This window comes from Bos javanicus, chromosome 2 (assembly GCF_032452875.1).
Source record: "Bos javanicus breed banteng chromosome 2, ARS-OSU_banteng_1.0, whole genome shotgun sequence".
In the NCBI taxonomy this organism is placed as follows: Eukaryota; Metazoa; Chordata; class Mammalia; order Artiodactyla; family Bovidae; genus Bos; species Bos javanicus.
In genome coordinates, this window is record NC_083869.1 from 121,911,039 (window position 1) to 121,937,615 (window position 26,577).

General features: G+C 53.6%; 1 protein-coding gene and 1 long non-coding RNA gene across 11 annotated transcripts in view; one reads left to right on the forward strand and one right to left on the reverse strand.

Annotated features, from left to right (window-relative positions):
• Nucleotides 1-431: 431 nt before the first annotated feature.
• Nucleotides 432-22,031, reverse strand: LOC133231411 (uncharacterized). 2 transcript variants are annotated; one of them, XR_009731128.1, is made up of 5 exons: nucleotides 21,955-22,031; nucleotides 18,287-18,452; nucleotides 17,643-17,761; nucleotides 12,756-12,798; nucleotides 432-11,045 (listed from the first exon to the last, which is right to left on the reverse strand). It is a non-coding gene; the product is annotated as an uncharacterized LOC133231411 (long non-coding RNA). The 2 variants fall into 2 exon arrangements; XR_009731127.1 differs by having other exon boundaries at nucleotides 432-12,798.
• Nucleotides 22,032-22,094: 63 nt separating this feature from the next.
• COL16A1 (collagen type XVI alpha 1 chain) overlaps nucleotides 22,095-26,577 on the forward strand; it is a 56,145-nt gene continuing 51,662 nt past the window's right edge. For 5 of the 9 annotated variants that reach the window (XM_061389529.1, XM_061389554.1, XM_061389570.1 and 2 more), the window contains exons 1-4: nucleotides 22,181-22,374; nucleotides 23,905-24,011; nucleotides 26,275-26,349; nucleotides 26,457-26,574. In XM_061389529.1, the coding sequence (XP_061245513.1) occupies nucleotides 23,939-24,011; nucleotides 26,275-26,349; nucleotides 26,457-26,574 (266 nt within the window). In that variant the 5' untranslated portion in view covers nucleotides 22,181-22,374; nucleotides 23,905-23,938. Of the gene's footprint in view, nucleotides 22,375-22,473; nucleotides 22,609-23,904; nucleotides 24,012-26,274; nucleotides 26,350-26,456; nucleotides 26,575-26,577 lie in introns of all 9 variants that reach the window. The other 4 variants (XM_061389543.1, XM_061389590.1, XM_061389600.1 and 1 more) reach the window with 2 other exon arrangements.

A 26,577-nucleotide genomic window follows, 5' to 3' on the forward strand; every position in this document is an offset into this window, starting at 1 on the left:
TCTCTGGGTGACCCTGGACACATCCCTTCCCCTGTTGGGGTATAGGGTAAGCAGATTGGGAATGTAGGGTGGGGCCCCTTGAAGCCAGACTTCCTCAGTGGCTGTGATGGGCATGGCTGCCTTTCACTGAGACCCAGAGGCCAGGCAGAGCTTAGTGACCTCAGTTTCCTCATCTGTGAAATGGGGATGGTGACAGTACCTACCTCATAGGGTTGTTATGAGAATGAAACAATGTAACAGATATAAAGAGCTTAGTAAGTGCCTGGTACATTAACTGTTTAAGTATTAGCTGTTGCCTGCAGTACTTGGTCTCCTGCTGTGCACCATGTTAGGAGCTCCACGCCCTCGGCCTGGACCCCTCACCACAACTTTGCAGGAAGGTTTCAGGCGGCCCGTTTTGTGGATAAGAAAATGAAGCCAGAGGTGGGAAATGACTTGCTCAAGGCCACAGTCAGAGGCAGGACTGGGACTGCATCTTTATCAACACTCTCCTAGTAGGAATGGAAGCTTGAGCTCAACTTGCAGGGACCCAACCTTCATGGTTGCAGGAAACGTCAGGGAGCTGGGTGCTGGGGGAGCCTCTGGTTCCAGGGCTCAGGTGGATGTGAGGAGGAGGGGCCAGGTCAGCTTGGTGCCAGAGGGCAATTTCTAGGGCATAGTCTTGACAGGCCTGAGTGAGTGGACGCTGCTCGGTTCCAGGAATCTAGAAGTGACCAGATAGGATCAGTGTGGAGATGTGTTGATCTGGCTCTTCTGTGGTTAAGCAGCCACGGGAGCAGAGGCCACAGGTACATCTTCTGCTCAGTTAACAGCATGGGAGCCTCTGAGACACAGGCACAGCCCCTTGGGGAGCTGACCTTCTCTGGGGTGGACATGTCAGAGGGAGGGATTAGGTGTGTCAGGGGACTGAATTGGGAGAAGGAAGAAGGGACTGGCTACTGGGGTGGGGGTGGGTACCACAGCTGATGGCCTCCTGGAGCGGCTGGAGGACTGGGGGTCCTGGTGGTACAGGCTCCCCCAGGCTCCTCTGAATCCTGCCACCTGTGGGCCCAGTCAGAGGAGAGAGCGGACCACCTCCCCCCCAGGCGATTGCTCAGCAGCTGGGCTTCCCTCCCCTCTGGCAGCGCCAGCACTTCTGGGCGCAAAGCGTTCATTCAGGTACCACCTCACTTGAGTCTTCAAGGTGGGTATTGTGATTCCCCCATTTTACAGACTAGGAAATCAAGGCTCAGAGAGGGGCCAAACCCCCCATGGCTTGTAAGCTGCTACATTGGAACTTGCGGCCAGAAGGAGAAGAGCCCTGGTACCAGCCAGTTTAGGCGGAAGGGGACTTTGGTTGAAGTTGCAGCACTGCGGGCAGTGGGCGGGTGGTCAGTCTTGGGCGATGGGAGCCAAGGTCAGGCTGTGGCCAGATTTGCCATCCCTTCCAGCTGCTCTGAGTGTCAATGCCATTCTTTCAGGCAAACTTCCTCACTCCCCTGGGCCCCCAGGCTTCCTTCTCCCAGCTCAAATCGCTCAACTCTGCCCCCAGAGGGAAAGAAACTTTCTCTTGAATTCCAATCAGAAAAACCCCCAAGGAAGGACTCTCATTGGCCCCAGGCAGGGGGTGGGGCACTGTGATTGGCAGCCCCCTTGAGACCCTCAGGGGAGGGGGAGGGGGCGTAGGTCTCTAGAAAAGGGAGCCCTATTCCCAGTTGTGCTTAGTCACTCAGTCGTGTCTGACTCTGCAACCCCATGGACTGTAGCCCGCCAGGCTGCTCTGTCCATGGGATTCTCCAGGCAGGAATACTGGAGTGGGTTGCCATGCCCTCCTCCAGGGGATCTTCCCAACCCAGGGATTGAACCCAGGTCTCCTGCATTGCAGGCAGATTCTTTACCGTCTGAGCTCTTCCCAGAAGGGGGTTTAAAGGCTCACACAAACAAAGCCCCCTGTCTCTGACCTTGTGCCAGCAGACCCTACCCCACATTCCTGGGCTAGGCTTTCTCTGAAGCATCACCTAAAACCCTCTGGGTGCCTTTCCTTTGTTCCTGCCTTCCTCCTTCCCAGCGCTGTGCTCCACTGGCTCCACTAGGATCTCTCCAGCTGAGATACAATGTGCATCCCCCCGCCCACCCCCCTTGCCGTTTCTTAGTTTCTTGCTTTGTATCTGGTTTGAGGAGGAGGGTTAATATTCACCTGATTGATTCTGCGCCAAGAGCAGAGCTGCAGCAGAGGCTCCTGGAGGGCTTTGAGACTCACCACTTCCATGGTCAGGGGCAGAGCTTTCCTGTGTGGAGGGCTCTGCTCCTCTCTGCCCCTGAGTCCCCACTCCCCAGGCAGTGATGCACTGTGTCTCCTCAGACAGGTTGCCCGGCCCTGTCTGACTTGGGTTTCCTTATCTATAGTCCCGATTGCCCTTTCATCTGGGCTAGTATCTAATAACTGTTGTGTCTTTCTTTTTTTTTTTTAAGTCTTTATTGAATTTTTGTTACAGCATTGCTTCTGTTTTATGTTTTAGTTTTTGGCCCCTAGGCATGTGGGATCTTAACTCCTTGACTGGGGATCAGACCTGCACCCCCTGCATTGAAAGGTGAAGTCTTAACCACTGGACCTCCAGGGATGTCCCCTGTCCTGTCTTTGATCTCATTGTCTTCCTTGTTCTTTCTGCCTCCAGTCACTACCTAGCTCTAGTGTGATCTTTCCAAAATGCAGATCTGGCCAGGCCACTGCTCTCCCTACTAAGACGCCTTCCATCCACCCTGGAATTAGCCTAAAATGCGAGGCCTTTGGTGATGTGATTGTTGCCTGCCTCTCCTGACCCATCTCCCTCACCTCTGTGCCTTTGCACGTGCCATTTCTTCTGCCTGGAACTTCTGCTGGCTCCCATTGACAACTTCCCCTTTAGCCTTCCAGATATAACCCCAGTGGCCCCCTCCATGAAGCTGCCCCTGAACTCCCCGCCTCAGCCCTCAGCACTCGCTGGGCTCCCACAGCCCTGGCACACGTTGCCACTCTTGCACTGTCGCTGGCTGTCATCTGTGTCAACTGGTTTGGGTTTGTGCACTCAGATGAGGGCTCCATGTGGAACTGTGGCTCTTTACTGAGAGACCAGAAAGTGAAAGGGTTAGTCACTCAGCCCTGTCCCACTCTGCAGTCCCATGGACTGTAGCCTACCAGGTTCTTCTGTCTCTGGGATTCTCCAGGCAAGAATACTGCTGTGGTAGCCATTCCCTTCTCCAGGGGATCTTTCTGACCCAAGGATCAAACCCAGGTCTCCCACACTGCAGGCAGATTCTTTACTAAACCACCAAGGAAGCCCTGAGAGAGATGGAATGCACAAATCTCTCTAAACAATGGTTTTCTCATCTGCAAAATGGGGGTACTGATCATCCTTACCCAGCCTTCCTGTATCCAGAACATGGCTTGAGATTATTCCCAGGGAGAGTTTTGCAGGTGGTATCCATTCCTCCCTCCCATTATTCCTTCCTGGGCCTTAGTGCTAGCTTAGGACCCCAGGTGGGAAGTGAGCCCAGATGCTGTCCAGGGTGCTGAAAGAGACTTGCCACCCTCCCAGGCAATAAGGAGACAGCAGCCTGAGCAGCTCACCCAAGCTCACCTGCAGCCTTTCCTTGCCTTTCAGACTGTGGCAAGGTCATGGGTGAGCAGACCATCCCCACTTTCATAAGATCATACCCTGGGAATGTCCAACAAAAATATAATGCAAACTCTCTCTCACTCTCAAAGTTGCTCAGTCGTGTCCGACTCTTTGCAACCCCATGGACTGTAGCCCGCCAGGCTCCTCTGTCCATGGAATTCTCCTGGCAAGAATACTGGAGTGGGTAGCCATTCTTTTCCCCAGGGGATCTTCCTGACTCAGGGATTAAACCTCAGTCTCCCACATTGCAGGCAGATTCTTAATCTGTCTGAGCCTAATGCAAGCTACATATGTAATTTAAAGCTTTCTAGTAGCTATTTTTTTAAAGTAAAAATTAACGACATTCATTTAAATAATCTATTTAGCCCACTATATCAAAATGTTATTTCAAAAACACATAATCAATATAGAAAATTATCAATGAGCTACTTTACATTCTTTTTCCATACCTAATTCTCTGAAAGTGTGTGCATTACATGTACAGTATGTCTCAATTCAGAATTGAGGACTCAGTAGCCACATGTGGTCAGTGGCAATCATATTAGCACAGCTCTAGACAGAATAAAGGCAGTGACCTTGGGCAAATCAATTCAGCGACCTCTGAAAAGGAGGTAGGAATACCACCTGCCTCAACTGGTCATGGGAGGATTCATGGAGGTGATATAAGATGGGTTCCCAGCTCAGTGCCAGTACCGAGTAGGTCCAAAGTCGATATTCCTGGGATTTGGGTATTCAGGAGACCCTAATTGGCAGAAAGGGGGTGTTAGGGATGCAGGAGAAGGTCCTGAGGAGACCTGTGCACTGGTATCTGGCCTACTTACACTACACACCCCCTCCCCTCACCCTCTACAACCACCCTCACAACCCATCTTCCTTTTTTCCCACCTGCAGCCCCAGATCCTGGGATAAGGGAGGCAGGTTAGGAAAGGCACTTGGATCAACATATTAAAACTCAATTGAATTTAATTCACTTCCATTAGACACCAATTAAAAGAAAATTAGGTGGCCTAGGTGGCCAGAGGGAAAACCTGGGTGGAGGGTGCTGCCACCTTCTGTCTCTCTGGACTCATTTCCCTTGAGGCTGCTTCTTGCACCCCCTGGGCAGTTCATGGGGTCCAACAGCTGGGGCTTTTTAGAGCCAGTACCCAGTGCCCCCTATTTCTCCTCCTTGCACTCTTCCAAGGACACCAACCCCAGGAACCCCTCTCAGGCCCTTGAAGCACTTGCTAAGTGACCAGGGCAGGGGAGACTCGAATAAGGGTTTTGGAGTTTCAGACTAGTGCAAATCCAAGAAGGGTGTTGGGTAGGGGTTGGCAGGATCAGATTTAATAGGGTTGCTCAGGGTGGATGGGAAATGAATGGGGGCAGTTACTGAAGAGTGAGATGGATGCGGAGAGACCAATGAAGAGACCACCCATAACAAGGAAACTTAAATTAGGGGGATGCTACATGGCAACCCACTCCAGTACTCTTGCCTGGAAAATCTCAGGGATGGAGGAGCCTGGTAGGCTACAGTCCATGGGGTCACAAAGAGTCAGTCAGACACAACTGAGCGACTTCACTTCACAGAGGGGGCACGGAATCTGAATGTATGCAGCAATGGACTTGTCAGCCCCTGGTATGGGTGTTATCAGAAGGATCCAAGGGCGACTTGTGGGCTTCTGTCTTAACATGCCCAGATGGATGACCATGCCATTGAATTCGGAGGCCAGGAAGAGGATCAGCTGTGGGGGAGACAATTACGACTTTCACCTTGAGCCTGTTAACACTGTAATACCTTGGAAATAGTCAAGGGGGAATTTCAAGTAGGAAGTAGGTGGTTAGAAATACAGGACTGGAATTCAGGAAAAGGGTGGGATTAGAGTCACTGACATGGCAGGAAGCATACTGGAACAGGCTGCAGGGTGAGGGGGAGGTGAAGAAATTAAGGCAGGATAGACAATTTCTGAAACGGAGATATGAAAAGAAGGAAAGAAAGCTCAGGGGCCACTGTTGATTCTGAAGGTGAAGTTACCTGGAGAGGATGATGGAATGTTTCCAAGGATGGAGAGGCCGTCCTTACCCCCTCCCCAAGATCCTACATAATGATAGACCAAAAATAACCAGCCTTACTGTCCTGGGAGGCAGGGTCTTGAGCCCTGGTAATGGATGTCATCACAGAGATTGATTCTGCTCATTTGCTGGGCGGCAGGCCAGACACAGTTCCTGAAGGAGGGTGGGGGAGGAGAGGGGTGGGCATTCAACGAAACCTTGGCTCTAAGGTCTTCTGGGAAGGGGGAACTCTGGACTCTACAGAGTAGGGAGCTCCCGGGCACAAGATGGACAGACAAACCCACTGCCTTGGGCTCTCTGCGGCCCTTGTCCTGTTCCTTCTGACCAGGCAGGAACAGGGGTGAGCTCACCCCACAAGCCTCAGCTGCCCACTGACCCTGCTCCAGGCTTGTATGTCCCAATCCCTGGTGGTGGCACAGCACAGCACCAGCCATCAATCCAGGCATCCCCAGGGTCAACCGAGAAAGTCAATATTTAATTTGGGCACCATGTTAATGCCATCGATTGCTGACTCCCCTCCTCCACTTCCTCAGACTCATTTGTCACTTCCCACCCATGGGGGGCGGGGTGGGGTGATGCAGTACTGGAACCCAGGGGCGGTGGAGCTCAGCCAGGGTCAGCTTGGGAAAACTGGCTGCATGTGGGGGTGCTACCCTTAGCCACCCAGCCTCCCATTCTCCCTGAAAACCACTGATCTGCTTTGTTTGAGTTTCCTGAGCTCTTGTCTCCAGCAAGGAGCAGGTGGGGAGGTATACATTCCTCCCAGGCAGGGACTGAGCCTGACTCCCTGCAGGGTCCGTATATAGAGCAGGTGTGGTTGCAGGCTGAGCATTGAAGGGAAGGATATAAACCATGAAGGACCCACCGTGGGACAAAAGTGAGGCCCAATCCTGAGACCCAGAACCCGAGGGCCGTGTTGGCTCAGGCTTCTGGAGCCCCTCCCAGGTGCCCACCACTGTGCCCGTGTGATGCTGTGGAACCCACACAGGGACTTTATATGGACTCCTTCTCTGGGCCCTGGAGGTGGGCTTCGGGGCGAGTTGAGCTTAGAGGCCTAGAGCCCCTCTGAGCAGTGAAAGAGGCTGAGGGGAGGGCAGAGCCCATCTCAAAACTAGGCTGGGTCCAGCTCCACCATGTGTTCTTGTCAGCTCTGTGGATCCAGATATGGGCTGGGGGGCTGTGCCTCTGCACCCGGCCCAGCCCACCCACACTCAGGAAAGGCATGAAGTCTGCTTTACGGGCCAGGCTTGTGCTCAAACCACAACTCCGTCCCAAACTTCTGATCGACCTTGGGTAAATTAAATAACCTCTCTGAGCCTTAGATTCCTCTTCTGAGAAGTTTCTTAGGGCCTGGATCATTTTTTATAGTTTTAGAGGGTCAGGGATGGGCAGGGGCAAACCTTGGCCCAAGGAGGTATTACAAGAGTTCTCACACCGAGCAGTTGTCACATCTAGTGCAGCCTTGAGAAGCTTCTGGCAACATGCTCTGAGGCTGCTCACTATCAGTTAGGCCTGGGCCACTGTGGCCCCCTTGGTGTTCCTCATTATGCAGAGCTCAAGAGCCAAGACTGTGTCACCAAGGGGACAGTTGGGTCAGGCCGGCCATGTGGCACTGGGTGTGACCCAACAGGCAGTCCAGCTTGAGGCACCAGCAAGGTGGCAACAACATAGGTGCGCACACACACACGTGTGTGAAGAAATACTGCTTCGATGAACTTGTCCAGAGTTTTGTGATTGAAAAATCCACAAAGAAGTTGTTTTCATTTCAGCAGACACATAAGTATTATGCCTCGTGGGTTACTGTTATTTCTGTTATGAATCATGTATGGGGAGTATGAGGACATCTAAATGTCTTAGTCCGGCCCAGATGACTCCCATTCTGAGCTGCCGAAACTTCACAGCAGCCCAGCTGACCCACTCGGAGCCACTCAGTCAAGTCTAAAGCCAGAAGAGCCTGGCTTGGTCATTCATTTATTCTGTAAACATTGTCTGATGCCAAGTTGTGCCAGACCCTGAACTGGGCACTGACAATGTAAAGATGAGGAAGACATACTTTTAAAGAAGGACACAGAAGAAGAGGGAAGCAGGACAAAGGGATGGATTTTCTTTCCTCTGCCCCAAACCTTCCAGGGGCCTCTTGTTTCTCTTAGAATAAAGTTACATTTCCTTCCTGTGGTCCCTGCCCATCTCTCTTGACAGAGCTCCAGTTGCATGTCCTCCTTTTTGCTCTTTGAACACAGTTTCTCCCACCCCAGGGCCTTTGCATATGTTACACCCACCACTTGAAAGGTTCTTCCCTGGTTATCTGCTTTCCTGGCTTCTCATCTTTTGATTGAAGCTCTAACGCACCTCCTGCATACCCCTTGCCCTTCTGGACCATTTTTAATCACATCATCCTAATCCTTCCATAGTACCACTTCTCCTGGTGAAATTACGGCACCTATCTTCTGTTTGGGCTTCCCTGGTGGCTCAGATGGTAAAAAAAATCTGCCTGCAGTGTGGGAGACCTGGGTTTGATCCCTGGGTTGGGAAGATTCCCTGGAGGAGGGCTGTCTCCTCCACCAGACTGTAAGCCTGTGAGGGCAAAACAGAGTGAGTCTCTGACATTCACACCATTGCCTGACACATGATAGGAACTTCATAGCTAATGTTGAATGAATGAATGAATGTGGAGTTTAAGGTTCCCATAGGAGATCAAGAGGCAAGTATCCAGGAAGCTGGTAGAGCTAAGGCTCTGGCCCTTGTTTTTCCACTGCAGACCAGCTGCGTCTGCGTCTAGACTTGGGGGTAGAGGGAGGGTGTTGCATGTGCAAGCCTGGAAAGGAGAGAGCCCCAGAGAACACCAGCCTTCGAGCATGCATATTGCAGGAGGCTTCTTCCTTGCATATTAACTTGCTGCTGGACTGGCAGCTCCAGCTGCTAATGAATTTTTTAGTATTAGGGCCAACAGTTGACTGGGGATGAAGGCCACGTCCACTTGTGTGTGAGAGGGTTATGTGCAGCTATTTAGGCAGGGGTTTGTTCCCGGGTGGCCCGGGGCGCTACCATGTGCAGCCACGTGTCTGAGTGGGCTCTGCCCTTAGCTGGCCAACAGCACACATGGGTGGTTGATGCTTTACATGCCATCACTTCCAATCCCAACCCAGGGAAGGAAGGGTCCTTAGAAACCATGAGTTTCACTGCCCCCCCCCAACATTGTGCAGAGAGGGAAAACAGGCCCACAGAAGGGAGAGGTTGCTCAACATTACACTAGGAGTCCATGGAGGGGAGAGTCAGGACTAGTGCTCAGTGGACACTGAGCATTTATGGAGAACTATGGTGAACGGAGTTGGACACGACTGAAGCTACTTAGCAGCAGCAGCATGGTGAACCTGGCGCTGCTATGGGGGCTCATCACACGAGGGAAGCTCATGATCCAGGAAAAGGAGCCTGGGAAGAGGGAGTCAGAACTGGACATGAACAATAGGCCCAAGAGCAGGAGGCGTCTCCTCTGCCTTTAGTGGGAGGGTGTCAGGGGAGGCATTTAAAGAAGACCACACTTGTACAGAGCTTTGAAGACCGATTGAAAACTCAGCAGGCAAAGAAAAGGGAAATGACACTGCTGGTGGAGGGTGCCACGTAAGCAAATGCATGGAGGCATGAAACAACCTGGAAAGTTTGGAAAATTGCAAATCATGAGGTTTGGGTGGAGAGGAAAGTGAGGAGGATGGGCTGCAGAGATGAGGTGGCGAAGGGAAGCAGGTTCCGATGGCAGTGGGCCTTGTGGGCCACAATAGGGGTTTGGATTTTATTCTGAGGACTGCTGGCAAATCACTGGAACAGTTTTGGGCTTTAGAAAGATTTCTGTAGCTCCCAAGGAAAAATGAATTCAACAAATACATTTTGAATGCATCCCTACAATGTGCCAGGCACCGCGCTGGGTCCTAAGAATTCAATTCTGAATGAGGCACACCTAGTTTCAGTCCTGCGGTGGGAAGCACAGACAGGTGGAGCAGGTGGGACTGTTGGCACACGGACTCAAGAAACATCCTATTTTTGTATTCTCATTAAATCAGCTCTAATCTGACTCTAACTCTAAGCCCTTTCCTACATGTTGGCAGAAGATTCAGTCTCAACCACCTTGGGGCTGCCTGTCACTTTCCCTATAGGCTTGTGCGAGGACCTGCTGTCCCACCTGGGGTCTAAACATGGAGTCCTGATTCTGGGTACACTGGTTACATAGAGATAGATGCTCATTGTACTAGTCCATGGGGTCCCTTAAGCTTTGGCAACTCAGCTGTTCCTCTGCCACCCAGAGGCATTGAGGTTGGTACCCCAGTGCTTGGGCTCTGGCCTCCCCAGGTGTCCCACCCGTCCCCTCAGTTCCCATTATCTGTTGGGGGAGGGGCTACTGGACCCCAATCTCCACCACTCAGACGACCCCTGCTTCTGAATCCACTGCAGCTAGCTGCGTGCTCTCCTTTCTCTGCCCTCGTTGGCTGCCCTCTTCTCCCCATCCCTTGGGAACACCTAGCGCGGTCACTTCCAGAAGGCTAGCTTTTTCAAAAGTCAGGATGAGCCATCAAACTTCAAGCAGCTTTTGTGTTCAACCCCTCACAAGTTCCCGGAGGCTAGAAAAATCAAAGGGCTCAGATACCAGCTTGGAACTGGGAAGGGAGCAAAGTAATTAACATCTCAATAAAATATATTGCCACAAAAGTGGATAGGTGATGAGAGACCCAGGCACTGGGTCCTGTGGGAGCTCAGACAAGAGTTACCTAACTCATGCCAAAAGGCCAGGAAAAGCCTCCCAAGGAGGGGACTTTTTTTTTTTTGGCCAGACAGAGTCCTGAAGACAGCAAGGAAAAGTATTCTGGGAGGAGGGAACAGCAGGTATGAAGGCCTCGAGGTGACAGCCAACAGGGGTGTGTGATGAACTGATAATTGTTCTGTGAGAATAGCTGGGATTGAAGGAGGTGAGTCTGGGTGATAAAGAGCCTCCCAAGTCCCAAGCCAAGGTTTGGAGTTCATCTGACCAAGAGAAGCCACGGAAAATAATTAATCAAGGAAGTGACCCAAGCAGAGGTCTGGTTCAGAAACATTTAGTTGACTAGCAGTAGAAGAATGAATGGGGAGAGGGTAAAATTGGAGGCAGGGAAGGCAGTTGCCAGGAACTGCAGGGATCCAGGCAAAGGATGGTGGCTGCCTGGACCCCTGATGGTGGCGGCGATGAACAGAAGAGGGCATTATCCGTAAGTAATGAGGGAAGAGGGACAGGTTTTGGGGGTAGGGGGAGGGTGGATCTTCGAATGACTATCAGGGGTGAGTCCTTGAGACGGAGCAGAGCAGGATGTTGGTGTGAAGGTGTCAGCAGAAAATCTAGGGAGAAGAAGGAAGGATTGGGGGTGCAATGGACCCCTCCCCGCACCCCATCTCTGCATCCCGCGATTCCCAAACTTCCCACTAGATGGAGGGCTGGTGCTGGGAGACCGGCTCCGCCTCTCATCCTCTGCCCCTCACCCTCAGTGGGCTGGGCCTCCACTTGGGCTTCTCCAAACCCCGTGTGTCCCTGAACTCGACCCAGAGCACATGTATCAATATTTGGGGTCTTCAGCTGTCCCCACTCCCTAGGACTCTGTTCTCAGCCTCGAGGGCCCAGTAGTGAGGGCCCTCTGCCCCAGGTCCCCTCGGTGTAGAGCTCTGTGCCCAGGTATACAGGAGTGTTTCTGTGCTGGGGACTGCCTCCACCCCTTCAGCCTCCAAAACTGCCTGGCTCCCACAGATAGGTCCCCAGCCTAGAGGCATCCCCATCAATGGCGCCATTGTTGCCCTCGATGCTCTCCTTCTCCCGACCTCACGCTGGGGGAGGAGGCCCCCATCCCTCTCACTTTTGCTCCAACCCCCAAAGACGGGCCCAGTTCCGGTGCCAGGCTGTTAAGGAGAATGGCATCTAGGCCTTCCCGGACTTTGGGAACAGGATACGCGCTTGGCTGTGGGCGGAGCTAGTTAGGAGGCGGGGCCCAAGGTGGAGTCAGGGATGCCACCCGGGCCGTGGGTGTGGCCCAAGGCGGGCTAGGGGCGTGGCCTATGGCGGGGTGGTGTTGGGATCTCCTGAAACTGGAGGCTTCCTCCCCTCTGTCCCAGCACTCCCCGCCCCCGCCCCGTCCCAGCCTCTGCGGTCGCCCGGGAGTCCTGCCCGCTCTGGCTTTCAGTCCAATAGCCAGACAGACGGACGGTCGGGAGGCTCCTGGCCCCACTTAACAGAGGTCGTTTCTCAGGAGGCCGCGCCCAGCTCCCTGAAACTGCCAGGCCTTGCGAAGCCGAAGGGAAAAAGGAAGATACATTTTCTGGGCGCGCACCTCCCCCACCCCCTACACCCCAAGTGTTTCCGTTCTTTGCTAGACAGACAGCTAGAGGTCCTGGGGCTTAAGTCCTGAGCTGGAGAAGCTGGTCAGGCGCCTGCACCCCCATGAACCTCCCCCCGCCGCCCCTCGACGCTCAGGCTCTAAAAATAGATCGAGGCCAGGGAGCGTGCCTACGCAGGAGGGGGTCTGGGAGGCCTGAGTCACCCTGCCGGCAGGGCCTTCCCAGTCTCGAGAGCCGAGGCCGCCTTGACGGCTGGGCATCGCTCCGATCCTGTTGGCCCGACTCTGCACTCTTGGCCGTGCCATGTCCCCCTCCCATGCCCGGGGAGCCAGCCAGGCGATGGCGGACCCGGCCGCGTGAGCGGTAGCAGCCACAGCCGGGAAGGATTAGGAGTCCCCCGGTCCTGATTTATTTAGTTGTTTTTGCGTGCCTGCCGGCAGCGCCCCCATCCCCCACCCACCTGCGGAGCAGTCATGTCTACACCTGCCCTTCTCTCCTGCCCAGGCCCACAGAGATGTTCTAGGCTTCTGGGTGGGGACCTGGCCTCCGGGCAGCAAGAAGTCCCAACTTGGATCTTCGAGGTTCCAGAGTTAGCATTCCCATTCAACAGATGAGAAAGCTGAGCCCAGGAGAGAGGAAGGGGCCTATCACACAGCAGATTGTGCTGTGATATTCCTGGGTTCAAATCCCAGCTCTGACTCCTAGCCAGCCACTTCTCCCCACCTGTTTCCTTAAAGTGCTCGAGTTGAAGATGACATCCATTCACCTGTAAAATCGGAATAAGAATAGGTACTTAGGATTGTCCAGACGATTAAAATTATTCTTTAAAAAGCAGCAGTGACCTGCTGGGTGTTACATGTGGGTTTAGTTCCAGCTCAGCAAGTCAGTTATCTCTGGCACCTATTTTTTTCCGCTTCTGGAAGTACAGAGGAGGATTAATGGGTGTGGTGCGGTGAGCCCCAGCTCCTACCCCCAGGGGCTCACCCAAGATGATTGGGGCCTGGTCAGGGCGCTTAAGTGAAAGTGGAACGCTTGGGTCAGAGTGGAGGGAGGAAGGGGAGCATCCTGGCTTTGCATGGGTCTGGCTCACCTGGCGGTAAAGAATCTGCCTGCAATGCGGGAGACCTGGGTTCAATCCCTGGGTTGGGAAGATCCCTTGGAGAAAGAAATGGCAACCCACTCCAGTATTCTTGCCTGGAAAATCCCATGGATGGAGGAGTCTGGTGGTTACAGTCCATGGGGTCCCAAAGAATGGGACATGACTGAGCAACTAACGCTGGTTCCTGTTCTCAGGAGGGGGCATGTTTGGGTCGTTACAGGTTTAAGAGCCTCAGGCTCAGGGAACAAAGGGGCTCAAGAGTCTCTAAGATCATCTTTTCCTTGTTGGCAAAGGGCACAGGCCCTGAATCCAGGTCCCCTGTCCCAGGCTCTTTCTCCCCACCTTCCAACCACCTGTTCTCTGTCATCCAGACACCAGTATCAAGCCTTTTCTGAATGATCAAGGCTGACAATACTCCAGTTGGTTTTATTTCTTTATAATATATTATTTAGGCCACTTCATGGAAAAAATTGTCTGATATCTGTTGGAAATGTCATTGACCTTTCAAAGCTACATGAAATCAGCTTTGTAAATAGGAAGGCAAGTGGGGTGGGGAGGGACTGCCAGCGATGAACGTGGGTGTAAGATGCAGGGCAAGAGTGCCCGGTGAATTAGCAGCCCTCCCCAGTACTAATGATGTTAATAATTAATATTTTTGAGCATTTACTACGGACTTGGCTTAGTTTCATGTATTATCTCATTTAATCCTCCCAACAGTTCCATGTGGTTAGGTGCTATCATTATCACCCCATTTTACAGGTATGGAAACTAAGGGCTTAGAGAGATGACAGAAGAGAATGAAGCCAGGAAGTAGCAGAGCCAGGAACAAACCTTCTCCGAGCTAAGATTTTATTTCCTGCCTTGATGAAAAAGTTGGATTTTCACCCTGAAAATCCGCTTCCTCAGTCTCCCTTTCTAGCTAGGTTGTCAGGACTCCCCAGTCCAGCCCCGGGCACTACTGGGAGGAGGTGGGGCTGGGCAGCAGCCAGTTTCTCTCCACCCAGAGTTCCAGGATTCAAAGAATTTATGAGTCCAACTGTCTGAGGCTCTTGCATGCAAAGACAGAGGCCGGGAGTCCCCAAGTGCTCCTCTCCCCACCATGCCTCACCCAGGAGACTCCTTGGCTTGCTCTCCACCAAAGGGAGTTTGTCCTGGGTCCTGTTTCATTCTTGCTGCCAGTATTTATAAAGGGCCTTGTCTCTGTCACATGCTCCAGGGATAAAATGGTAGCAGGCTTACAGTCTAGCAGGCTGATAATTAATTACACCCCTCCCTCTTCCAAGCTTCTGCTCAGATCTGCCCTTTCTGGGAGACTGTTCCCAACTGCCTTCCTCAGCCTCTTTGGGAAGGAAGGTGAAGATAGTCTCAAAGCTAAACATGGGAAGGGCAGGTGGGAAGGGAAGGCAGCTAACAGATGTGTTTTTTGCGGTGGTAAGGTTACACTCTCTCATCGTGTGTATGGAATAGCTAGCATCTATTGAGTTTCAGGAGCTGTGCACAGCACTTGAAATGTCTCATCTCAGGGAACTCTCACAGCATCCCTGTGAGCTGTGGACAATTCCATTTTATCAATAAGGAAACTGAAGCTCTCTCCAGGAGATGAAGGGATTTGCCAAAAGTCACACAGCTTGTAAGTGGTAGGAGTGAGGTTTGAACCCAATTATTCTGAGGCTGCAGCCCCCACCCTTAACACTATGCTGAGTTCTTGTTTGACTAGACCTACGACTTCTTGGTGGTCCTGTGGTTAAGAATCTGCCTGCCAGTACAGAAGATACAGGTTGTATACCTGGTCCGGGATGATTCCACATGCCGTGGGGCAACTAAGCCCGTGCATCTCAACTACTGAGCCTATGCACTGCAACTACTGAAGTCTGTGCACCCTAGCTAGAGCCTATGCTCAGCAACAAAAGAAGCCACTGCAATGAGAAGCCCGTGCACCAAAACAGAGTAGCCTCGGCTTACCGGAACTAGCAAAGGTCCACGTGCAGCAACGAAGACCCAGCGCAGCCAAAATAAATAAATTTTAAAAGAAAGAAACTAAGACTTAGAGAGGCCTAACAATTGGCTAAAGCTCATACAGCAAAACAGGGCTGTGAGTTGAGTTGGCTGGTACCCAAAATGATGCTTGGGTGAAGGTATACAAGCTATCCCACTAGGGCCTTGGGAAGCTAACTCTCGCACCAGAAGGGATTCCTGGGAACGGGGCAGGGCCTGGAGGAAGACCGGTGGCGGGCAGGTCTCTCTGAGGGTCTTCAGTGCTGCTTGGGCTGCACTCTCATCCCTGCCCCACAGGCTCTGTGCTATGGGACAAAGGACCTTGGGATGTCTTGGCAGAGGCACTGTCCCTCCCATGTGTGTTCTGAGGTGTCATCTCTGTGTCCTGCTCTGTGCAGGCCTGGGGAGGTGGCTGGTAGACAGGAGAAAAGGATGTTTAAGTCCTTAACTGAGTCCTTCACCGCCCTGGGGACTTCCGGTCTGTCTGGAGAGGAGGGAGGTGCCTTGTTGGGGACAGTGACGCTGGCGAGCATTTATGAGCATATTTGGTAGGTGCTGACAGCAGGAGAGCACCTTCCCCTTCGCCTATCTCTCCCATAATCCTTTCAGCAAACCCTAAGTGACAGATACTGTATCTCTGTATACTGCTTCTGCATACAGATGCTGTATTTCTGTTTATCCGAGGAAGAGGTGAAGTGATGCCACCAAATTACAGAGCCATGATTTGGACCCAGGTATGGAGGAGCCTGGTGGGCTGCAGTCCATGGGGTCACTAAGAGTTGGACACGATTGAGTGACTTCACTTTTCACTTTCATGGATTGGAGAAGGAAATGGCAACCCACTCCAGTGTTCTTGCCTGGAGAATCCCAGGGACGGGGGAGCCTGGTGGGCTGCTGTCTATGGGGTCGCACAGGGTCGGACACGACTGAAGTGACTTAGCAGCAGCAGCAGCAGCAGCAGCAGCATAGGTGATCTAACACCGTGCTCTTCTGCAGGGTTTCTCACATGTGGTCCCTGGGCCCCAGCACCAGCATTGCCTGGGAAGTTATTTGAAAAGCAAACTGCTGAATCAGAAACTCTAGGGGTGAGGGGCTGACAGTCTGTGTTTAACAAGTCCTCCAAGCTCCCAACTTCTGCTCTCCTGCCTTATAGGCCCTGGGTGAGAGTGGGGCAGGGTGCAGGTGACCTATCTAAGATCACGGGCCCTGGAGTCAGACGGAGCTGAGTTCAGGCAGAACTAAGTTCAAATCTCTGCTCCACCACTTTCCAGCCCTATGACTTTGAGACTTTGATCATGAATCCCTGCTTTCCTAGCCTGTGAAGTGAAGGTGATAACACTGCCTCACCTCCTAGAATTGTTGCTGGTTAAAGATCTCATTTGACAGATGAAAAAAATGGCAACTCAGGGATCTCCTTGGGGGTCCAGTGGTTAAGAATCTGCCTTGCGAGGCAGGGTTGCAGATTCAATCCCTGGTTGGGGGGACTAAGATCTGAGCTGCAACTACTGAGCCTTTATGCCATAACTAGAAAGTATGTGCGCCACAACGCAGGATCCTGCATACCACAACTAAGACCCAACACAGCCAAATTAATATTTCATAAAAAAGAAAAGAAAAAACGGTGACTCAGAGAGGGAAAGGGACTTCCCAGAGCCCTGCTGTGTGAGCTCCTTTCCAGAGAGGACTCTGCCCTGTGGGTCTGTCCCAAAGTGACCGTTTCCCATCCAGCTCCATCCTGGCTAGCTGTGTAACCTTGAGCTGATTACTCATGTTCTTTCTGCCCGTCTCCTCAGGCTTAGAGTGGGGATCATAACAGTGCCTGGGCTTCCCGCCGTTGTGGCGAGACTAAAATGAGTTTCTCCGTGCGTGGTGCCGACCAGCAACTTGAAAAGGGCTCAATAAATGTTAGCTGCTGTTATTGAAGGCAGACGCAGGAGCAACCCCTGTGTCTTCTAAATGGCCCCCAGCCCTGGTCAGAGCATGATTAAGAGTTTAAAGGAGGTCAGAGAGCGTGGGAATTCTGAGGGGTGGAATCTTCCCCTTGGAGGAGAGCATTTTGGACAGGATCATTCTGTATCGTGAGAGACCGTGTTGTGCCTTGTAGGATGTTTAGCAGCGTCCTGTGGCCTCTACCATCTAGATGTTAGGAGGTCCCCCCACCAAGCTGTGATGACCCCAGATATCTCCAGACGTTACCGAATATCTCCCGGGGAGGAAAATTGCCCCTGTTGAGAATCACTGAGATTATTAGGCAGGGTGGTCTGAGGTGCTTTGTTTGCCTCATGGGATGGTGGGGAGGCTGGGGTCCAGGGTCACACAGCAGGTAGAGATGGGCCTGGACTCCAGGGCTCTGTGCCTGTCGCCTCTCCACAGGTCCCTCAGAACAGGTGGGCAGAGCCCAGGGGACAACCAAGCTGGGGCTCAGGATGCCTGGAGTGTCCCCGCTTCCCCCGTTGGAGTCTACTTCCCCGACCACTGCCCCATGCCTGGCAGTGCCCATCAGAGTCTGGGCTCACCTTTCCAGAAGCTCCAGGGTGGCCAAACCAAGCAGGTACCTGGTACCAGGTGCTACTGAAGTTGGGCATCTAAGAATGTAGCCAGGGCTGGGGTTGTCAGTGTGGAGCTAGCCATGGCCCTGTGAGGGAGAGGGGCATCAGCAGAGTGGAGCATCAGCCCGCCCGCCGGGACCATAAAGCTGCCACCAGAGGTGAAAGATGGGTCCCCCTGCCACTGGGATGCAGAGAGCCGTGGAGACGTGGTGACAGGGCTGATTTAGCGGGGGAGGAGGGAGGATGAGAGACAGTCAGAGATAAAGAGCCAGAAACAGAGGCAGAGAGACAGAGTGAAGAGAAGCAGAGAACATGGATGAGACAAAGAGAGACGGGAGAGGAGGACATAAGGACGCAAAAAATGCAAGAAACAGATCAGAGACGCACAGAGAGATGCAGTTAGAGACGCAGATCCAAAAATAGAGGGAGAGAGGAGAGTCAGAAACAGAGACAAAGATGAGAGGGAGCTGAAGAGGGGGCCGGAGTCACAGAGAGGGAGGAAAGAGAGCAGGAGAATTAGACGCAGAGAAAAGAGGCCAGATTCCGTGAGGGAGACACATTCAGTCAAAGGAGACAGGACAGAGACATCCAGAGACGCTCAAGGGACTGACCTCTGCCTCTTCTCTGTGACTCACGCCCTCTGGGCATGTGTGTGTATCTCTGCCCACGTGCACATTCATGTCTGTGCTCCTGTGTCACACTTCCCGTGGGAGCCATCTGTATCTGAGAGCCCGGCAGTGCTTGGGTGCGTTCATCTGCTAATTCACTACTGGCTGCCTGTGGGGTGCAGGGCAGTGGGTATCAGTGAACATGGCCCCTCATGGAGATGCTTGCTTATTCATAGAAAAAGTATACAAAGAAATACCAGAGCTGTGCAGAGATGTGAAACGGAGTCATGTATTAGAGGACGACTCAGGGCTCCTCTATACCTGGTGGTCAGGGAAGGTCACTGAGGAGGTGGAGGGTGAGGTAAGACCTGGATGTCAAAGAGCCAGCCTGGCAAAGATCAGGGGCAAATCCTTCCAGAAGGATGACTTGGTACAAAACTCTGAGGAGAAAACCAACTCGGTGAATGCAAGACTGAGAAAGGAGGCTGGTGGGGCCACAGCTTCAGGGGGTGAGGTGGCTGGACAGGAAGGCAGAGGGCAGATCATGAAGGATTTGGTAAGGCCAGGGGAAAGATGCCGGGGTTCTTCTAGGTGAAATGAAAACTAGAAGACTGAAGCTGGATAGTGACGCCAACAGATACAGGTTTGGAAAGATCTCGCTGGCTGCTGGGTGGGAAGTAGGGGGTTGCAAGGCTCCTGCAGTAGTCCAGGCAAAAGAGGTGGGTGGCTTGGGTGAGACTGGGGAGAAGTGGGTGGATTCGGGCTGTGTTTTGGGTGTGGAATCAACAAGATAGTGGGATGGCGGCGAGAAAGGAAGGAGCCAAGGATGACTCCTGAGTGGTTTGCCTGAGCATCTGAATGAATTACGGTGGTGTTTACCAGCATGAGGAAGACACGGAGAGGCAGCTCTGTGGGGAACAGTACAGGAGTCTGTTTCGGCTGTGTGATGTGCCTGTGTGTGTATGTGTGTGCACCTGTGTGCACATCTGCTGGGCCCAGGTGTGCATGTGTGCCTGTGTAGGTTCAGACCACCTCTTGCTTGGCCATGTGGGGGCTCCTGGGCCTGACCTGGGACCAGGCCCTGTCTTGACTCTTTGCTTCCCCCAGCCCCAGGTGCTGCCCCTGCCAGATGGGGATTCCCCAAGGGCCAGCAGGAACAATGAGGTGGGCAGGCCCTTGGCGCTGCTGACATCTGGGCACACAACCCCAGGCCCAGGAGGCCCGGGAGCCCCGCCCGGCAGCGGCAGGCAGGCTCCGGGGCAGCTGGTGGCGATTAGCAGCGTTGATTACCTCGTGGCGATGCCATCTGGGGTGAGGGCACTGAGCCCAGCCCCACGGGATACCCTGCTTGCTGGCATGCAGGGCTTTCTGGGGCTGAATGCATGTAAATGTGTCAGTGTCGCGGCCTGCGTGTGTGTGGACGCCCATTGGTGAGTAAATATCTGAGCAGGGGTTTCCGTGGGAGCCGAGTCTGTGTGGCTCCCCGTGTCTGTGTCTGCGCATGTATGTGCTGCAGGTTTCCCTGTGTGCATATATGAAGAATGATGCCTGTGGGCATGGGTGTGTGTTTCTATGTGTATGTTTGTACACACACGTCTACATGTGCCTGCATGTCTCTGTGCATATCCAAGTACATGAAATACTGTATGTGTGCATTCTGAAAATGACGCACCTGTGTTTGAGTACACCCAGGGATGTATTTCTGTGGCTTCATCTGTGCTCACATGTGTGTTTCTATGTGTCTGCTTATGTGGAGGAGTATTGTGTGTGTGCATGTGTCTGTGTAAACCTGTCTACATTTGCACACGGAGTCTATACACATGTGCTGTGAGAGAACATATCTAACTCTCTGCTTCTGCATGGGTGCATATATGTGTCTGGGGCAGGGAGGGGCACAGGCCCATTTCTAGACTGTGTCTGTGATAGTATATCCAGGCACAGGGTGTGCCCCAGGCTTGGCTGTTCTTATGCGCACCCTTAGGGAGCAATGGAAAGGGATCTGGACTCCCCCTTCTCAGGTCCTTTCTGCTCTGGGTCCAGCCATCCCCTCATGCCTAGGAGGGTCTGGGGTATGAGTGGGGGAAGGATTGGGGGTGCCCAGGGTGGCACAGTGGTTAACAGCATGTGCAGTGTGTCCAGGCTAGCTGACGTGGGCCCCTGCCCCACCACCCACTAACTATGTGACCTTGGGCAAGTTGGGTCATTCCTATGCTCCGGGTTTCTCCATCTGTAAAATGGGGGTAAGCACAGAATTCTCTTTCTGGGGCTGTTGTGAGGATGAAAGGAGCTAGCCGATGTGAAATGCTAAGCACAGAGCCTGACCTCTGTCTGGGTGTTGTCTATTCATTCCCAAGTGCCTGCCGCTGGGGCAGCACCCTACGGGACAGAGCCTGTGCCTACCCACTCCTCAGGCCAAAGCTCCCAGAAAGCCCCACCCCCTCCACTTCCCGCCTGCTGAGCTCAGCGCTTCCCAGGCCCTGCCACTGTCGTAGCCACATCTGGGCCGTCTCTGCTCAGGGACCACAGTGGTGCGCCTCCGTGGCCATGGCTGGGGTTTCCGCTGACTCAGTGCCTCAGGCTCTGGGGGCAGGAAATCCCAGTCCTGCCCCCCGACCCCCACCTCAGGTTACATGGGGCCACAGGGCTATGGCTCCACAATGTTGCTTTTCCAGGAAGACCCCTGCCCCCCAATCAGGGGACTCCAGTTGCTCCCCCCACGGGCATTCTTATGCTCAAGGACTTCTTGAACCTACTTCTCAACAGGTCCTCTTCCTTGGGGCCCAGAAATTTGCTACCTCCTTTAGAGGGTCACTTTGATCATCCCCCTGCCTCTGGACAGAACTAGACACTTTACCTGCTTCCTTCTCGGAAATCCAATCTTCTCCTCATCCAACCTCAATTCCCCTTGCTTCCTTGCATTCTGAGCATAAAGCAAAACCCTCTCCATTGCTGGGCTGGCCCAGAGTCACCCCTCACCCCATCCTCCATCCTCACATCCTGCCAGCATTCACCATAATAATGATAAAACAGCGAATATTTATTGAGCTCCTCTTTTGTGCCCTTGGTAAGCACTTTTACAGACTAATTTGTTTTCTGCTCACAAAGTATATGCAGTCATTATCCCATTTTACAGATGAGAAAGTAAAGTCATCGTTAAATAGTAAGTTCAAAACTAGAGGATAGGGATTTGAGCCCTTCTAACCTCATGGAGTTAGGAGGAATAAGGGGACCCGCTGGGTTCCACTTGTCTGGAATTGAGTCCAGAGAAGAAGGGGTTAATTTAGCATCCTCCCCAACTCTTGGAGGGAGCCCCCCTCCCCCCAGTTCAGACGGTCAGAGAACAGAGTCACAGGGAATGTTAAACTCAGAAACTGGAAAAAGCTGACCAAGGAGGCTTGGGCAGCAGCCACGTCACGGGTGCCGCGGAACTGGGGAGGAGGGTCTTCATTCCCCCTCCCCCAGCCCCACCCCCACCCCCGTTTCTGGAGGCCCAGCCGGGGAAGGGGAAGGTGATGGCAAAGGGGAGGCCTTTCAAGCTCCAGGCCTGGCTCTTAAAGGGCCGGACACTGCCCCCCACCTCCCCCCCGCCCCCCGCCCCCGACGCCTGCAGCCAGAGCCCCCTTGCAGGGCAGCTCCGGGCACGCAGGGTCCCGCCTAGCTCGCTCGCTCACCTGGCGGGCAAATGGGAGGGGCGGGCCTGGGAGCGCAGCCAGGCCAGAAGCGGGGCCGCGCGTCCCGCCGCCTCTGCCACCGCTGGAGCCCCCTCTCGGTCCTCCCTCCCTCCTCCAGCCTGGCGGGCGGGTCCAGCTGTGTTCCATTAGCGGCCCTGGCAAGTCCCCAGCCCCCTGGAGCCGCCCCCTATTCCCCCACCCGGAGTAGCCGGCAGTCCCCGGCAGTCGCGCGCGCGGGCGCGCGAGCCGGACAGCCTTCAGCCCCCAAAGCTCGGGACCCGGGAACTTGGCGTCCCCGAAGCCGGCCAGAAGTGATCCAGGACCTTCCAGCGGGCTGAGGAACCCAGGCCCTGCTTTCTGGGGTTGGCTGTATTGGGCTGCCTGGATTACTCAGTAAGGTGGGGGCGAACCCCAGCCACGGTAAGTGAGGGTGGAGGGGGTTGCCTCCGGCTCTGGGCTTGCTGTGTGACCTGGGGCAAAAGGCGTTCCCTCTCCGAACTTCAGTCCTCTTCTTTCTAGCCGGATAAGCTCTTACCTCCATGGCAGTTCTGACTCTCCCTGCCCCCAAGTCTGTGCCTTCCTATTGGGATGGTATCGTTTCCTCGCGGAAGCATCTCTCCTATCTCTATAGTGCCCTGCTCTGGCTGGGGCTAGGTGACTGGAGGCCAGAGGTCAGGAGCGGGAAGGGGACAGGGAGCGCATGGAAGTTCACGCCTCCACATGCACTCATACGCCTCACACAGCTGACAGTCCTTCCACTGACTGGCAGGAGGGGGAGGTCAGGAGAGGGTTGGAGGGATAGGAGGTGCATACCGGAAGAACGAAGAACGGGGGATGAGTGGGGCGGGGGGGGGGGAGGGGAACAGTTCTGCCTCAGGAAGAGGGAGATTGGGGTCCTATCTCCAAATATATGGAGGCGAGGGGTCCTTCCTGCTCTCGTTCCCCATCCAGAACTGAGGGAGGGGGAAACAGAATTCCTTTACAGCTGGAGAGAATGAGGTCAGACTTGCATAAGAACTTCCCAACAGGAGGGCCTACAGGAAGGGTAGTCATCGCCTGCCTGTGTGCACGTGTATGGGTACAAGCTGGTGTGTCTGGGTGGCCCCTGAACACATGTCTCTGTGAGCCTGCCTGTGTGTAGGTAGGCTTGTGTGCACACAGTGCACAAATATGCCTGTGTGTATATATGCCTGTATATCTGTGCATATCATGACTGTGTGCGCACGCGCGGGCTGCCTGTCTCAGGGGAGGCTGGATGATGTATGGCTCGCCTGGCCGCTTGCTGAGCCCGAATTGATTTATCTGGGCCCATCCATCAGGGTTTAATAAAACTAAAAGACGAGCATCCATCAGCAGGGGAGATTGGCAACAAGGTCCTGAGCCCGGTGACCTGCTCTCCCGCCCACTGCACCCATGAGGGAAGCTTCCTTGGCCTCTGTGATGCCTCTAGGAGACACAGCTCAGTTGTCAGCCCCTTGTGGGTGCCAGAAAGGGCCGGCTGGCTGAGCTGGGTGCAGCTAGCCAGGTACCAGATTAGCATATACCTATACAGTGCACAGGTTGATAAAATATCGAAATACTTCCAAGCGTCTTGGCAAATAGCCTCTGCTTCAAACCTTTTAGGACCCTTTTGATCTCTCTTCAGTCCAGCAACTGTCCACTAGCACAGCCCGATGCTGCCTGGACCTGGTTTCACTGCTCTGGCCAGCATTCTGTGCTGGCTGCTGGGTATCCGTGCCATACCGGTGGTTAAATATTTTGAATGTCACCGTGGCCCAAATCCTAGCCCAAGGCCTGTGGTTGGGCCTCTGAGAGGGACTGATGCCTGGTCAGACCTTCTGCCACCCTAGGACCAACGCCTGGGCCCCACAGGCTGGCTGCTGCTTGCCCATGTGAGAAATTGTTCTCTGTGAGCTCTGGAATCCACCTTCCCCCTCCCTATGGTTTCAGGTCCTGTGGCTGCAGTTGACTTCTCTGGACCAGGATGTGGGCATCTTGGGCTCCTGGCTTGTGGCTGCTCAGTCTATATGTTACCTACAGCCATGGAGCAGATGCAGGTAAGGATCAGAGTGCCATAGGCCTGCCACTGGCTCTCTGAGGTGTGGGGTCCTATGCAGGTATGTGACCATGGGCCTCAGTAACGTGGGCATTTATAGGAGAGTCCAGAGGCCGGGCTCAGGGTGGCCTGAGCTGTTTGTACACATGAGCCAGCATGAGGCGAGCTAGAGCAGGGGTTCCCGACCTCCAGGATCTAACACCTAATGATCTGAGGTGGAGGTGATGTAACAATAATAGAAATAAAGTGCACAGTAATTGTAATCGTTCCTGAAACCATCCCTCTCGGACCCTGGTCCTTGGAAAAATTGTCTTCCGTGACACTGGTGCCTGGTGCCGAAAAAGTTGGGAGACTGCTGAGCTAGAGAGTGTGCGTGTTTCTGTCTATGTATCTGTGTGTCTCTGGGCCTCTCTGTTTTTACGTCTCAGAGCTGCTCTGTGCTCTGTACATACTCCTATGTCTCTGTGTATGAGAAGAACCCCCCTCCCCAATACATAAACCCAACCTGTGCCCCAAGGGCTGGTGAGGCCAGTGTGGTGGGGAGGAGCCGGCAGCAAGCTCTCCTTGCAGACAGGCCAGGACTCTCCAGTCCTTTCCATGTGGAGGATCCATCCTCCAGCCCACGTGCTCCTCCTCCTCCCTGGCAATCTTGGATAAAGGGCCTGCCTCAAGGCCCAGACACTGGATAAGACAGAAGGGTGTAGCTTTCCAGGGCCCAAAGCCAGAGGAAGTTGACCGGGCAGCTTGCCCTGCCCTGCTGGGTGCCCTCTGGCTGTGTAGTTGAGCAGAAATAGAACTCCTAGAACCCCCAATACAGCCAAAAGAGGCAGAAAAACCCAGGGACAGATGTGAGAGGGTATATGTGGCAACCTGTGGGCTGTGTGTCTACGTATGTGTATTCACATGTTCCCACGTATGCTTTACTCTCCTCTCCCTCACCGGGTCCCCTGGGGATTGAAGCAGAAAATTTCAACATCTGTGAGGAATTTGGGCCCATTGCCAAGGGGTGAGTCACCCCTTGCTGCTGCTGATACCGAAGACGGTGATAGTTTTTCTGGCCAAACCTGGGGGCAGAAGGATTCGGGGAGGGGGGTTGGTCACTGAGCCTAGGGATCCAGGATGCCTTCTTCTAGCCAGGGATCCAAGGAGTCCAGTGTCCCAGCTTCTAGGAGCTATATCCATCGCCTTGTCCCAGCTACCCTATCTGCACTGATGAAAAAGCTCTCTCTTTTTAAAAATTCTAGCCTCTATCTCTTCTGTTGTAGTACCTCTCTCAAAACTTCTGTTCAATCAGCCCTAGAGAAGAGGCAGGCCCATGGCTGCCTACCTGGTCCCTTTAAGGTTTTGGAGACCTGAATAAGCTATCCCCTTCTGCAGGAGCCTCTACCCCCTTCATATATCCTGTCTGGAGCCCTAAGGCTCTGGTGGTTCCCTTGAGCTTGTGGTCCACTCAGGCCCTCAGTCTCTCCTCACAGTTTCATAAGGTGGCTATCCAGGTGAAAAGTCAGTCTGTTGACTCAGACTTGCGTCTGGCCTGCTTTGTTTTGGCTGCGGAGCGGAACCCCATCCACTGCTGAGAGCACATGTGCCCGTGGCCCATGGCATCCCTGGTGGCACAGGCATCTATAACTCACACATGTGCAGACCCGCGTGTGCATAGATATATAACACAGTGTGCACGGATCTGACATCGCCTTGCCCTCGAAGTGCTCCTTTGTCCCCCACTCAGGTGTGTGTTGTGGGATATGTGAGCTGTCTAGAATTTATTTCATTCTCTAGAATGAAAGCAGCCTGGCCCCTGTCTTGGGGCTCTAGGAGAGGTCTGGGTTCTAGGAGATCTTGCTCAGCTATGAACTCACTTACTAGCCTTAGGCTAGGCCTCAGTCTTCCCATCTGTGCCCTGACTCCCAGGGTGGGTAGGTAGGATTAGTCGCTAAGTCATGTCTGACTCTTGCGACCCTGGCAGGCTCCTCTGTCCATGGGGTTTCCCAGGAAAGAATGCTGGAGTAGGTTGCCATTTCCTTCTCCAGGGGATCTTCCTGACCTAGGAATCGAACCCGGGTCTCCTGCATTGCAGGCAGACTCTTTACCGACTGAGCCACCACCAGGGTCAGAAGGCAAAAGCTGAAAGGAGCCCAAGGCAGAGCCTGGCTGAAGATCCAGAGTGGGGAACATGAACTGGCTCTGTCCCAGGTTCCCCAAGAACTATGCCTCCACCTCAGCCTGACCCCCTCCAGATGCCCCCACTGCCAATTCTTTTGCAGGGGAGCAGTGCCCACCTTCTCATCAAGAAGGACTCAAGTTGGAACACAGAAGTGACTTATCGACCAACGTGACTGGTGAGCGCCCAGCTCAGCCTGTTGTCCCCCCTCCGCCATCTTCCTGGAGTGGCCTGTACCCCACTCACCTGCCCAGCTGAGCTCGTCATCTGGTGTCTCCCCTAAAGGCTTCAACCTCATCCACCGACTCAGCCTCATGAAGACATCTGCTATCAAGAAGATCCGAAATCCCAAGGGACCATTCATCTTGCGACTGGGGGCAGTCTCAGTCACCCAGCCCACTCGGTA